Below are 12,851 nucleotides of genomic sequence, written 5' to 3'. Positions count from 1 at the left end.
TAAACTGTGTTTTGCTTCAAGGGTCAAACCTGTGAGGTTTGTGGAGCCAAAATTCATTTCCCGTGTGCGGCGAAATATTTCCGAGGTCGGGGCGATCCTTGCTGTCCAAAATGTAGGCAGTTCTGGCCCCATGAGATTCCAGGTAAAACTTGTTTAATCAACAAGATGTACAAAATACATCATCATTAATTAGTCCTGGTCACAGCCCACATCTAATCCACCTAATAATAGCTGGAATCCTCGAGGTCAGAAAATTGAATTGTTTCCAAAAGTTTGAGTGGGGGAAATATTTATTGTGTCCCAATTTTAATATCTGCTTTCAATCACATGGTCCTTAGAACGCAACAAAATGAAAGCTGCAGTTTATTTGTATTCACTGTACCATCTGTTTCTGTTCTGTAAATATGTTAATATCGGAAGTCTGGAGTATCGGATCTGTGGCCAACTGCTGAGAGCACTGAATAATGTGTTTGCTTAATTCATAGAAAATATGGATCAATAGCAACTGATTAGATGGTTTCACTTATCCAGTTTTTTTTAAGCCTGTAACTGAAAATATTTTACTGAATTATGCCTCCAATCTAAAGTTCAAAGAGATCACAGACTTCCTTACATCTTTCTCTAGTTCTTCTATCTCTCATCTTGTCCACTGAGCTCACCTTGTCCTTAAGATTTTTCTGCTCCCTTGCCCCTATCACTGACCACTCCACTTCCAATTCTGGTCCCATGTTTGCTGATATTGTTACTAGTTCTAAGAACAAGAATGCTGATAAAGTGCAGCAGATCAGGCAGCATGTGGAGAGAAAAAGAGCTTTTGTCAGAATTGCAGAAAGATAGCAATGTAGGAGTTTTTAGTGGAAAGTGGGAGGGGGGGGCAGGAAAAACAAAGGAGTTGGTCTATGATAGAGAACACAGGAGAGATTAAAAAAGATTTCAAGATGCTACTGTTGAGAGTGAAACAAAAAGTGTGTGCAAATGAGGCATGAATTTATACATAAATCATCCAGCTATAACATGGTATCAAGAAACAAGACATATGAAATGGAGGCAGAGGTTATGATTTAAAGTTGTTGAATTCAATATTGAGTCCAAAAGATTGTAGAGTGCTGCTTTTTGAGCATGTGTTGAGTTTCTGAAAGACTGTAGCATGCCATATTGTTATTGGAGAAATTCCAGGATTTTGACTCAGCAACAGTGAAGGAACTGCAAAGTGATATCCTCTAAGGATATACCCTTGGCCCACTCTTATTTCTCATCTACAAATGGTCTCCTACACTGAGATTTTGTGATTCTGCTAATTGATTGATTGGTTTGTAATTTGCAATTTTCTTATTTGACTGGTAGTGCTACATTTAAAAGTCTAGTCTTGCTGCTGCTATTTCTTTCAGCACATCAGGTCCTGAGATTTTGCCAGCTTTTTACCTCAATCTTTTCTGATGCTGTTTATCTTTTGATAAGTTCCTCACTTTAAGCTACTTGTAAAAATGACCTTTTCCCCCCCCAATATCATCTTCATTCCTGTGTTTATTTCAGTTGTGTGTTATGCTAATGCTCAGTCTGTCTGTTTTGCAAAGCAATTGTAATTGTTAGCATCTTCACCCAGATGTGAGCAGAACTGAGCAATCCATGCCCCCTCCATCTTCCACACCAAAGGTGCAACGTCGATATCGTGAATGAGCTGCAGAGAAATAAAGCAGCAAAGGATAATGAAGAAAATGGAAGGACAACTCCACTTGGATGTTCTATAATCTTTGTTTTATAGTTATTATGCAGCCACTTATTTGACCCTCAGCAGTACTGGGCTAGATACTGGGGATGTGAAGTAATGGCTAGTCTTGCAATCTCCACTGAAGTTCATTTTGGAGAGCAAGGTTCAGCATGAGAATGAGAAAAAAATCTTGTTTTCATAATGCTTCATTGTTATTAAATAAAATGTAAACTTCTTTTAAAAATGTTTTTTTTCTCTCCTCAAACCTCAGACAACAACTCTAGGGCACTTAAACTACACAAGAACAATTCTACCTACCTGAATGTACAATGTGAATTTGGTGGAGAGGAAAAATATGCTCTTAGTTTTTAAGCCTCCAGTGGCTGGGTGAATGTCCTTCTCTATGATCTATTAAACTGTTAACAACCTAGGTAAGGTTTAATTAAAGTCAAACAGGCAGATAATATGCTGTAACTGCAGTGAGTGAACAGTTGTGGAAATTGGAGGGTTTAACAGTGGAGTGTGTGTTTCCAGGACACTTTCAGGAAGGAGTTATATAGAAGATTGGAGACTTAGTCCTTGACTGGTATTGCAACATTTGCAACACCTGGCTGGTCAAAGACATCTAGCAGAAGAGGAACTTTAAGTGCCAAGGATCCATTTGTCACAGTAAAACATCATTCACAGCTCTGTAACTGGTTTTTGTATCAAAATTAAAAGCAAACCAGTGACCTGTATTCTAGGTTTAGAAAATGTAGCAATATTAGATTATCTTCCAGCATTCTTTAGTTGCTATAACAGTTTGCAAATATAACCTCATTATTTACAAAAGGGATGAAAGGAAGCAAGGAATTATAGACCTGTTAATCTAGAAATGCATTTTGCATAGGGACAAAGTAAGAGGTCACTTAAGCAAAGTCAACATGGTTTAAAGGGTAAGAAATCATGCTTGATGAGAGTTTTCTTTAGGGTTGGTAATTGAATTGAACCAAATGGGGCTTGACAGGGTAGATGTTGGAAGTATATTCCCATCTGGGAATTCTAGAACATGGGTGCATAGTCTGAGAACTGGAAACATGGCACTCAATGGCACATATACCTTTGCTCAGTTGTGTTAACTCAACATGATTACAATTACTTAACTCTTAATCATAGAATCCCCCTACAATGCAGGAGGCCATTTGGCCCATCGAGTATATGCTGGCCACATAGACAACATCCATTGCCCTATCCTCATCAATCATCAACTTTGTCATTTCTTCAAAAAACTCAATCAAGTTAGTGAGACATGATCTCCCCTTCACAAAACCATGTTGCCGCTTGCTAACACATCCACTTATTTCCAAATGGGAGTAAATCCTGTCTCGAAGAATCCCTTCCAATAATTTCCCTACCACTGATGTAAGGCTTACCGGCCTGTAATTACCTGGATTATTCTTGCTATCCTTCTTAAACAAAGGAAGGACATTGGCTATTCTCCAATCCTTTGGGATCTCCCCTGTAGCTAGTGACGATATAAAGATTTCTTTCCAGGCCCCAGCAATTTCCTTCCTCGCCTCTCTCAGTATTCTAGGGTAAAACCCATCAGGCCCTGGGAACTTGTCTAGCTTAGTTTCTCAAGAACCCCAATACCACCTTTTTGATCTCAATATGACTCAAACTATCTACACGCCCGTTCCCAGACTCATAAGTAGACAACATCCATTACCTGCCCTCAATCGTCTTTGTCACTTCCTCAAGCAACTTCAAGTTTGTGAAATACTACCTTCCCTGCATAAAGCCATTTGCCTAATGCAAATAAGTCCATGTTTGCTAAATATAAGCAAATCGTGTTCCTAAGAATCTTTTCCATTAATTTCTCTACCACTGATGTAAAGCTCACCAGCCTGTAATTTCCAAGATTATCCCAGCTGCCCTTAAAGGAACAACACTGGTTATTCTCCAGTCCTCTGGGACCTCTCCTGTGATGAAAGAGAATACAAACATTTTGTATAGTTTCCTCCCTCAGTATCCAGGGATAGATCCCATCAGGTCCTGGGATTTGTTTACCTTAATGCTTTTCAAAACACCTAACACTTTCTTACTTATATTGACATGCCCTAGAATATCAACATACCCTTTTCTGGACTCACTTCCACTATGTCCACCAATGCAAAGAATTCATTAAGGATGTTTTATGGCTCCCTTCAGCCCCCTAACTCCTTGTTCAAGTTTCTCCCTGCTTTCTTTATATCCTTCGAGGGCACTATCTGTCTTCGGTTTCCTAAGCTTTACACGTGCCGCTTTTTTCTTTTCGATGAAGCTCATAATTTTAAGGTTCCCAAATCTGAAAGACATACTGGTTAGGTGGATTGGTCATGCTAAACCGACCCCAGTGTCAGGGGGATTAGCAAACAGGGCCTGGGTAGGACTGTGCAGAATTGATGGGCCAAATGGCCTCCTCCTGCACTGCAGGGATTCCACAATTCTTACCATCCTTATCCTTCATTTTCAACTGACAGATGTGGATTTACTCACAAACAACCGCTCCCAATCTATATTCCCCAGTTCTTGCCTAATATTGTCAGAATGAACCTTTCCCCAATTTAGTACTTTCATCCAAGGATTACTCTTATCCTTATCCATAAGTAACTTAAAACTATGGAATTCTGGTCACTGTTCCCACTGAAACTTTGATCATCCTATCCTGCGCCGCTGCTGCCCCCCCCACAAACCAAGCCCCTGGCACTAAGGGAGTCCTAGTCAATATGGAGAATCAAAATCACTCACCAGAACAACCCTGCTTTTCACATTTTTCCAAAATCTGTCCACATCTGTTCCTCCACTTGCTGCTGACTGATGGGAAGCCTGTAGTACAATCCCAAAGTGACTGCACCCTTCCTAGTTGAGCTCCATGGCCTGGCTGGATGAGTGCTTCAAGATGAAGGGAGTGAACAGAAGAATAAAATTCTGTGATTGAGGCCAGAGAACACCAAATAACAAAATGATTCAAAAGTCAAAGTAGTAATGGGTATAGTAAAGAAGGAAAGGTTAGATCTAGATGAGTTGTGAATGGCTACATAAAAACTATCTGAATGCAAACTGAAGGGATAAAGAAGCAAGCTAGCAAAGAAAACATTGACAAAATGGATGTGACAGTTATAATCTAAATTTGTTGAATACAGTATCAAGTCCAGAAGGCTGTGGAGAGACAAAACACCTTATTCCTTGGAGCTTGAGTTGAGCTTCACTGGAATAATGCAGCAGACCATGGATAATAAAGTTGAAGTGAGAACAAGGGGATAATTAAAGTGATAAGAGACAAAGCTCAGGATCATGCTTGCAGACTGAAAGGAGGTGTTCTGCAAAGTGGTCACCTAGTCTACATCCGGTATTCCCAGTATAAGGAAGACCATATCGTGAACAGTCAATACATTAAAGTGAAACAAATACAAGTAAATCATTATTTTATTCAGAAAAAGTTTGGAATCTTGGATGGTGAGAAGGGAGGAGGTATTAGCAGTGAATGAGTAGACCAAGGTGTCACAGTCAACAGTTCCTTCAGACTGCTAATAGGTGACAGAAGGAGAAGATGTCTTTGGTGCTTGCATCACACAAGCCAAAGAAAATGGAGAAGGAGGGTATGTTGTATACAGAAGCTGGTGGGGTGGAAGGTGAGGATATCATAGTTCTGGGTGGGAGGGAGAGAGCAGTACCACACAAAATGGATCAGGCACAGTGGAAGGTCCTGTCAACCACGCTGGGTAGGAATCCTTGGTTGAACAAATAGTGAGACGCATGTAAAATGAGTCCTTACAGGTTTCATCTAATTTCTGTTTATAGTTCTGTTTATCTTTGGACTATTTAATGTTTATTTGCTCAGACTAATTGATTTTATTTTTACTCAAAGATAAGTGAACAGGGCACAGAGTGTAACAGTAATGAACTCAGATGTCTATTGATCAAGTATTTATACCAGGGCCTGTTAACACTCCTGCCCTCCTTACTCAAAGACAAGATCTCTCTGGCATTCATACCCTTGCCACAAACCACACACAAGATTTCTGATTTAAAATGGCTTCATTATTACAGACAAACTGAGTCAGAGACTAAGCTGAGAATCTGGAGCTCACTGGCAGCATCAACTATAATCTACAGGATTGAAACACAGCTTGAAAGGGACTGGGGCCAAAGATTTCTCATCCACATTGATTAATGAGTGATGCCTACACTATATGGTCTGGAGACAATGAGAATGACAGCAAGAAGGAAAAAGAGGTGCAATTCTGAACAGAACTGCTTGGACTGAATTTCGACATCCCCCAAACTCCTCCATTTTTTCACTTGCAGCAGTTTATTTTCATTTTTGGGATTCATTTATTGCCCATTCCTAACTGCCTTTACAAGACAAGTGGTGAACTGCCTTCTTGCACTGCCATGGTCCATGTAGTGCAAGCACATCCACAGTGCTGTTAGGAAGGGAATTCTAGGATTGTAACCCAATGACAGTGAAGGAATGGTGATATAGTTCCAAGTCAGAATGGTGAGTGGCTTGGAAGAGAACTTCCAGGTGGTGGTCTTTTATGTGTCTGTTGCTGTTGTGCTAGGTATTATTCCAACCAGCAGTTGCCTCAGCATCTCCCCCAAGTGAACAACCAACTTGTGTGAAGTAAGAAGAGTGAGTGTGGGCTCACCCATGAGGTGTATTATCATGGTTCAGCCAAATCCTGACTTCACCCAACATTCTCAAATGCACAAACCGTTCCAAGACAACAATCAGGGACCAGGAATCCTAACTATTTCTACAACAATGCCACAACACAAATTTAGTCAGTCGCCAGACGTTCTCTCATTCAGTTCCAAGTTAAGCACAGAACTGAATACTGAACTGCTGGGTCCAAGAAATCAGTGTTCCACTGAAAAAGCAGGCCTCAGGCTCTGCATGCAATGTTTCTGAGAGAGCAGAAACATACCCACATTTGGCACCAAGTGTCAGTGCGACACTGCTTTCAGTTTAATCCTTTCTGTCCTATACAGTGGAAGAAACAAAACTCAGTTATAAAGTTAAGGAACACATGTTATTTCTTGGTGAATCACACAATGAGATTGCAGTTCTGTGGCCAGTTACTGTTCAAAGTCAGCTCACCAAGTGGTGATATCACTTGTTCGTCTCCAAAACAAAAGTTCAACTCGGCACAAATTAAGAAGGAATTTTGGACGTCTCAGAAACATCCCAGAAGGCTTCATTAGTGATAGTTGGAGAATTACAATGGCCCTACAGCACACTGCAAAATCCCACAAAACAGTAGTGAGACAAATGACCCAATTAATCAGCTGATTAAGATTAGGGGAGAACACTGATCGTTGGACAATGCCAGAGATCTTTTATATTTACGCAAGCTGGGAGATGATTTGATTTCTTGGCCAAAGGATATTCCAGCTGGTACTGACATTGTTTAAACTGGAATGGAAAAAGTAATCACTGTGGAAGAGAGACTTGACAGGGAACTCTTCAGCATATGGTGCTAATGCCAAAAAGAACCAAACAAGGAGCACTTTATTGGCCAGAATTATCTCCCAGTATTATGTACTTCCATTGGAGGGTGCCAAAGAAGTTCTCTACATTTAAACACATCTCTTCTTCCAAGAATATGACATTCTCCTTTCATTGGCCTGCAAGAATGTTTTGCAGCTTGCTCTGGACCCTTTAGCAGCTGTTTGCAGACGTGACTGAAGGGAGATTTGCTGTCAGTCCTGGGAGAATCTCTTCTGATCTTTCACCCTCACATGTTAAGAGCAGATCAAATGAACTGCACTTGGCTGTGGTCTGGTCCGATGAGATGTGGTTTAATCTGAGGGGAGGGTCAGCAGCTGCATAAAGAAATTCACTTTTTGATCAATAGCAGCTTAATGCTCAAAACATGTACGTGATGTAAAACAGTCTCTTAACCATCATCCTCTGTCCTTCTCTTCCTCAGAATTGCTCACGTCCTTTTTCATTTTTGTTCGTTTTTGCTCATCTTTCGGTCTCTGGCTATCTTTCCCAATCAGTGTGATACACTCTCAACATTGCTCCCTTCTGTTGCTTTCCCTTTAGCTTTCTTATTGTCTCTATTCTTCCTTCTCTCTCCAACTCTCAGTTAGTCTCTCTACGGTTGGTTGTAGGAATTTTCTACTGTCACATTTAGTTCTAGGATTGAGAAACTGTCCACAACTCAGTGACCCACACTCAAACCATTCCAGATAAAAATGGTCAGGTCCACCAGAAGCTGACAGAAAAGCTAATATCCAGTGATCTCACGTAATGCCAGTACTTCACCGGGATAAACAGGACCTCTCCTGGTCTCAGTGTGCATTCCTGGAAATCAGCCAATTCAAATTCCGGAAAATTTACCAAATCTGGGTTCTCAACATCCACCTGAAAACAACAGAAATATTGATAACCTGGAGCTGAGATCAGAGAATTAGCCCAATCCCGTCAGAAGAACGCACTCACAGTTAATAGGATCAAACAACTTGGATAAATTGATTAGCGTAGGGAGAATGAAAGATTGGTCACTGTCCACTTACCCACTCCCTGACAGTGAGGGTGAACCAGACATTTTGCAACACTATGTGACTTTGAACTGAACTTCCGACCCCATAGTTATTTCCATCACCAAGTTTGCATCAACCCAAATGATATCAGTTCTCTCCAACCACCACAGTCCATATTTTACAGAACCTCTCCCCACAACTCAAAGTTGCTCTCTTACCTGACTGGTATTGTACAGTAGCTGTGTCGGATGAGGATGCAGCTTTGCAGTTTGTTCTGGGGAATACAAACGGATGTATTTATGCCCCACCACCTACCAGAGAGAGAGAGAATGTTTAAAGTTTCTCATACAGATAAAAGCACTCTTCCAATAGATTGTTTTACCAACTCTGTTCCAATTCTTACTGGTGTCAACAACTGCCCCTCAGACCTAACATAAATAATTATTTTTCATGTATACATTCAGGCAGAAGGTGTGCTCGTGTGTACCACACACGCAATCACACGAGACAATTCTGAAAAAAATTCCAGCTAAATCAACAAATTTCCCTTGCTTTGCTAGGATGTGATTCAAATGATGCTATCTCTTGCAGATTAATTTCTAATCCCTCTAGGATTCATTAAATGAGAATAATTCCAATTAGGTACACATTCAACATCATTCTAACAAACTCTCCATTACCATATAACAGGCCTGTCCCCAAACCAGACTGAAGTTTTATTTAAGTCTACAGTCCCCTAAAAGGACTTCTACATGACACACTGAATGGCAGCGCTTGCATCACAGAGCTCCCCTCAACAGGTAAGATCTGACTGGACATTAAGATTCGTGGCAGCCTCACATGACAGGCAGACAGGAATAGACTAGTGTTTACAAAAAACTAAACACAGTCATTTCTTTGATGATATCCGGCTTGCAGCAGTGTGGAAAGCAACCACTGCCCAGAGCAAGCTAGTGTCCAGTAAATCATCTGGTTCAAAAAGTAGTAGTGAGTCCTCTAAATAACACAGTGCAGATCATACAACTTGATTTAATACTAAGGAATCCCAGATCTCCCTTGCATTTCACTTCTACCTACAGTATACAGACTTTTAAATCCTGAGTATGGCGTCACTTAATCAATACTGCCCTATCCTATATCTTTATATACGACAGGGCAGTCACCATGTTACTCCTAGTTCAGCAATTCTGTTACATAATTCTGGGGTTTTGCATGCACTGTCCAGCTAAGATTTTCATCCAGCTTTTCATCATCTGCAAACAATCCCTATACCAGTCCCATTCTCTTTACCAGACTCTGTCCTCTCTCTCTTCTGTCATTAATTAATTTAAAAGCTATTCTCCATCTCATTTTAACCGTGGTTCTGCTCCCAGCTACAAGGTATAGGCTGCATCCCTGGATCCTGACCATAACCTGGACCTTAACTGAGATCGCTCACCATACACTGGCCTTTACAATGCTGCTGTATATTTGCAGAATCAGCTGACGTTGTTCCTTTACTAACTTGTGTCAGGAAGTTGTGCTGTGGGTCCTGGTGCAAAGGAGAAATTGTTCCCATTGGTCCAAACCAGGCATTTATAGTAATCTCATCTTCATCTCCAGCTCCTAGACAACAGTAATCTGGTATATCAATATCCTGCCGTAACTCTGGGATCTGTGAGAAAGAAAAACTTAATGGCACCGACGGGACAGGCAGTCGAGAGGCACCAACGGGACAGGCAGTCGAGTGGCACCAACGGGACAGGCAGTCGAGTGGCACCAACGGGACAGGCAGTCGAGTGGCACCAACGGGACAGGCAGTCGAGTGGCACCAACGGGACAGGCAGTCGAGTGGCACCAACGGGACAGGCAGTCGAGTGGCACCAACGGGACAGGCAGTCGAGTGGCACCAATGGGACAGGCAGTCGAGTGGCACCAACGGGACAGGCAGTCGAGTGGCACCAACGGGACAGGCAGTCGAGTGGCACCAACGGGACAGGCAGTCGAGTGGCACCAACGGGACAGGCACGACCCACAGTTGAGTGGCACCAACGGGACAGGCACGACCCACAGTCGAGTGGCACTGACGGGACAGGCACGACCCACAGTCGAGTGGCACCGACCCTCAGTGAGACCATGCCACAATTTCCAAGTCTTGATGCTTGGGTGTGAACAGTTTCAGACTCAAGTCTGATGTTTTTGGTGGTCAAAGCCTGGCAACCTCACTGTCTCCTTGCAGAGAGCGTGTGTGTGATTAGAGACTGCTGGTGCCCACAGAATTACTTTGGTACTTAAGAAAGTAACTGTGTGAAGGCATGGAAGGAACTGTATAAAAATACAAAGGAACAAACACAAAGATAAACTATGACAGGAAATGGTGCTGAGCCACTGGATCAGTCTCATTCCATGATGTGAAGGGGCAGAGAAAGTGCCTCACCTGTTCAAATAGTTGATGCTGAGCTAGATATCCGATGGGATTTGGCTCCTCCTGTGGCAGGGGGAGAGAAATCAGTAAATATAAAATATACATTACAGAATGGCCAAATAACACAGCATGGATCACACATGCCAGCAGCTCTGCACATACTCAGTCAGCTGAGATCCTCATTTAGACATAAGTTCCAGAACACTAATTACCTTGACTAAACATTATGAGGATGCTCGAATGATTGCACCAACACTGAAAACTCTGCAGACACAGAGAAAAAGTACCTGATAGTTCCAAATGTGTTCGTAGATGATTCCCATTTACGTAGAACAAGTTTTAAAAAATTCACTAAGACCCGTGGTTAAACTGTGGGTGAGAATTGCCTGGTGTTCAAGAACTCCAGAAGAATTTGTGGCATTTGTGCGAGGCTGGAATTTATATGGTTATAAAATCATTCTGCATTTACACTTCAATGCTGTCCAAGACAGAATTACACCTTGGAGCAGAGGTCAATTGAGCAGAAGGATAAATGTGAAAGAGAAGCAGAGCCAAAACCATCAATGGGGAGCTGGAGTTCAGAAAGGTTTGCAAAGCACGATGCTGAGCCAGAAGGTTACAGGATGAAAATTCTAGAGATCAGGACATGAGTGTGTAATGAGTGAGCAATACAGAGTAGATTTTTCAGAAGGGCTGGAATGCTGTAAGAGACTACTGGAGAAAAGGCATTTAAGTCTTGAGATGACAAAGGCATGGGCTAGGTCAAGTGTTATTATCTGTAATTCGAGTAAATAAGTGTCTTGGCAATGTGAGGAGTCCACACTCTGAAGCTTTTCAATGAACAACTCACTTTCAAAATCTACAAATTCTGCACAAAGAGCTCATTAGTTGAGCCAACATTCCCCAAGTTCAGAAAAGTAATATGTGACTGATAACATTCTATTGCAAATAGCATGGATACACGTAATTGACGTTGAAAATTATTGTGGGGGGAACATGTTTTGAAATCGAAAGACTAACCTGAGCCAAAATATACTTTTCAATGAATTCATCGACAGTCATCAGAGTCTGAGACCATTGCTCATCGGTGTAACGAGAGCCCAGCTCCACTGGCACAGTGCGACAGCCTGCGATGTCACGGATGTAATCCACACTGTGGAGAAGGCAGTCAATTTCTTTATAAAAATCTTCCAGGAAAAATTTAAGTCAAACTTCATTGCTGGGAATACTTATTGTCTGTTAACAGAATAAATACTCCCAGGATAGGTACAACACAGGTTAGATACAGAGTAAAGCTCTCTCGACGCTTTTATCTGTCCATCACTGGAGAACAGTCACCTCTATGTGGAGTGATGCTGAACCTATAAGTTTCTGATTGTGATAGACTTGCTACACCACCACATCTGCGTGCCCGCCCCCCGGCATCTGAATTAAGCAGGCACTTCTATTCCATCAGCCCAATTCAGAATACACCTCCTAGAGTGAAAAGTTACTGTTTAACCCAATACACTACATGGTCTTTGTTCCACCTTCTGAATTCTCTCAACACTGTTCAAGGACAACAGTGAATGTTTCATTGCACCTACTGCTTTGCTTGGATTGAGTGAATCAGGATATTGTTAACAGAAGAAAAATTACAGGATTGTTGTTACCATGATACATGGCATCATTACATTGTAAGGTTACTGCAGATAGGGTAATTATTGCTCATTAATCAAACTCCTACCCAAAAAGGCTCCCAAAGGTGCACGGCACACAGCTTCCTGATAAATGTCTTTTACATCTTAACACTGGTTCCGAATTAGTGGTGCATCATTGCAATAACATCCCATTTTACTCATTTAACATTAAGGATGGAGCTTGCTGACAGTTTATCTAATTTTTAGGACGCTGAAATTTTTAATTGCCTAGGGTTGGCAATTATTACCTACCTCCATTTGCAATCCCGCACAGCAGGCCAGTGATCAACAATGCCCTCTAGTATGACAGGTTTCTGTGGAATGAGATACTGGGCTCTGAAATGTTCCAGTGAAGGGCATCGGACTCTTGGAACTGCCACTGAAGTTCTGATTTCTTGTATCACTGGAACAACACTTGGCTTCTGGAAATGCAAAATCAATTATACTTTTCAATAACTTTGCAACTTGTCAGCAATTATTGTTAACTCCATGCTTTGATTTCTGCCAAATTCCCTGTAATTTATTGGGAATGCCCCAAGTGACC

General features: G+C 41.6%; 2 protein-coding genes across 5 annotated transcripts in view; one reads left to right on the top strand and one right to left on the bottom strand.

Moving 5' to 3' along the window:
- The window catches only part of nsmce1 (NSE1 component of SMC5/6 complex), a 41,871-nt gene extending 39,993 nt beyond the window's left edge, over nucleotides 1-1,878 (top strand). For all 3 annotated transcript variants that reach the window (XM_080206593.1, XM_080206592.1, XM_080206594.1), the window contains exons 7-8: nucleotides 22-142; nucleotides 1,604-1,878. In XM_080206593.1, coding sequence (XP_080062719.1) covers nucleotides 22-142; nucleotides 1,604-1,677 — 195 coding nt within the window. In that variant the 3' untranslated portion in view covers nucleotides 1,678-1,878. The remainder of the gene's footprint in view (nucleotides 1-21; nucleotides 143-1,603) is intronic.
- Nucleotides 1,879-2,016: 138 nt separating this feature from the next.
- The window catches only part of kdm8 (lysine (K)-specific demethylase 8), a 34,987-nt gene continuing 24,152 nt past the window's right edge, over nucleotides 2,017-12,851 (bottom strand). The window contains exons 3-8 of one of the 2 annotated variants that reach the window (XM_080206590.1): nucleotides 12,560-12,729; nucleotides 11,649-11,781; nucleotides 10,641-10,691; nucleotides 9,729-9,878; nucleotides 8,443-8,535; nucleotides 2,017-8,105 (exon numbers count right to left, since the gene is read on the bottom strand). In XM_080206590.1, coding sequence (XP_080062716.1) covers nucleotides 7,941-8,105; nucleotides 8,443-8,535; nucleotides 9,729-9,878; nucleotides 10,641-10,691; nucleotides 11,649-11,781; nucleotides 12,560-12,729 — 762 coding nt within the window. In that variant the 3' untranslated portion in view covers nucleotides 2,017-7,940. The remainder of the gene's footprint in view (nucleotides 8,106-8,442; nucleotides 8,536-9,728; nucleotides 9,879-10,640; nucleotides 10,692-11,648; nucleotides 11,782-12,559; nucleotides 12,730-12,851) is intronic. The other variant, XM_080206591.1, reaches the window with a different exon arrangement.

The sequence above is a fragment of the Carcharhinus amblyrhynchos genome, chromosome 18 (assembly GCF_965287045.1).
Source record: "Carcharhinus amblyrhynchos chromosome 18, sCarAmb.v2.hapA, whole genome shotgun sequence".
In the NCBI taxonomy this organism is placed as follows: Eukaryota; Metazoa; Chordata; class Chondrichthyes; order Carcharhiniformes; family Carcharhinidae; genus Carcharhinus; species Carcharhinus amblyrhynchos.
The sequence above is the reverse complement of the archived record's forward strand: the minus strand, read 5'-3'. Positions and strand labels throughout refer to the sequence as shown.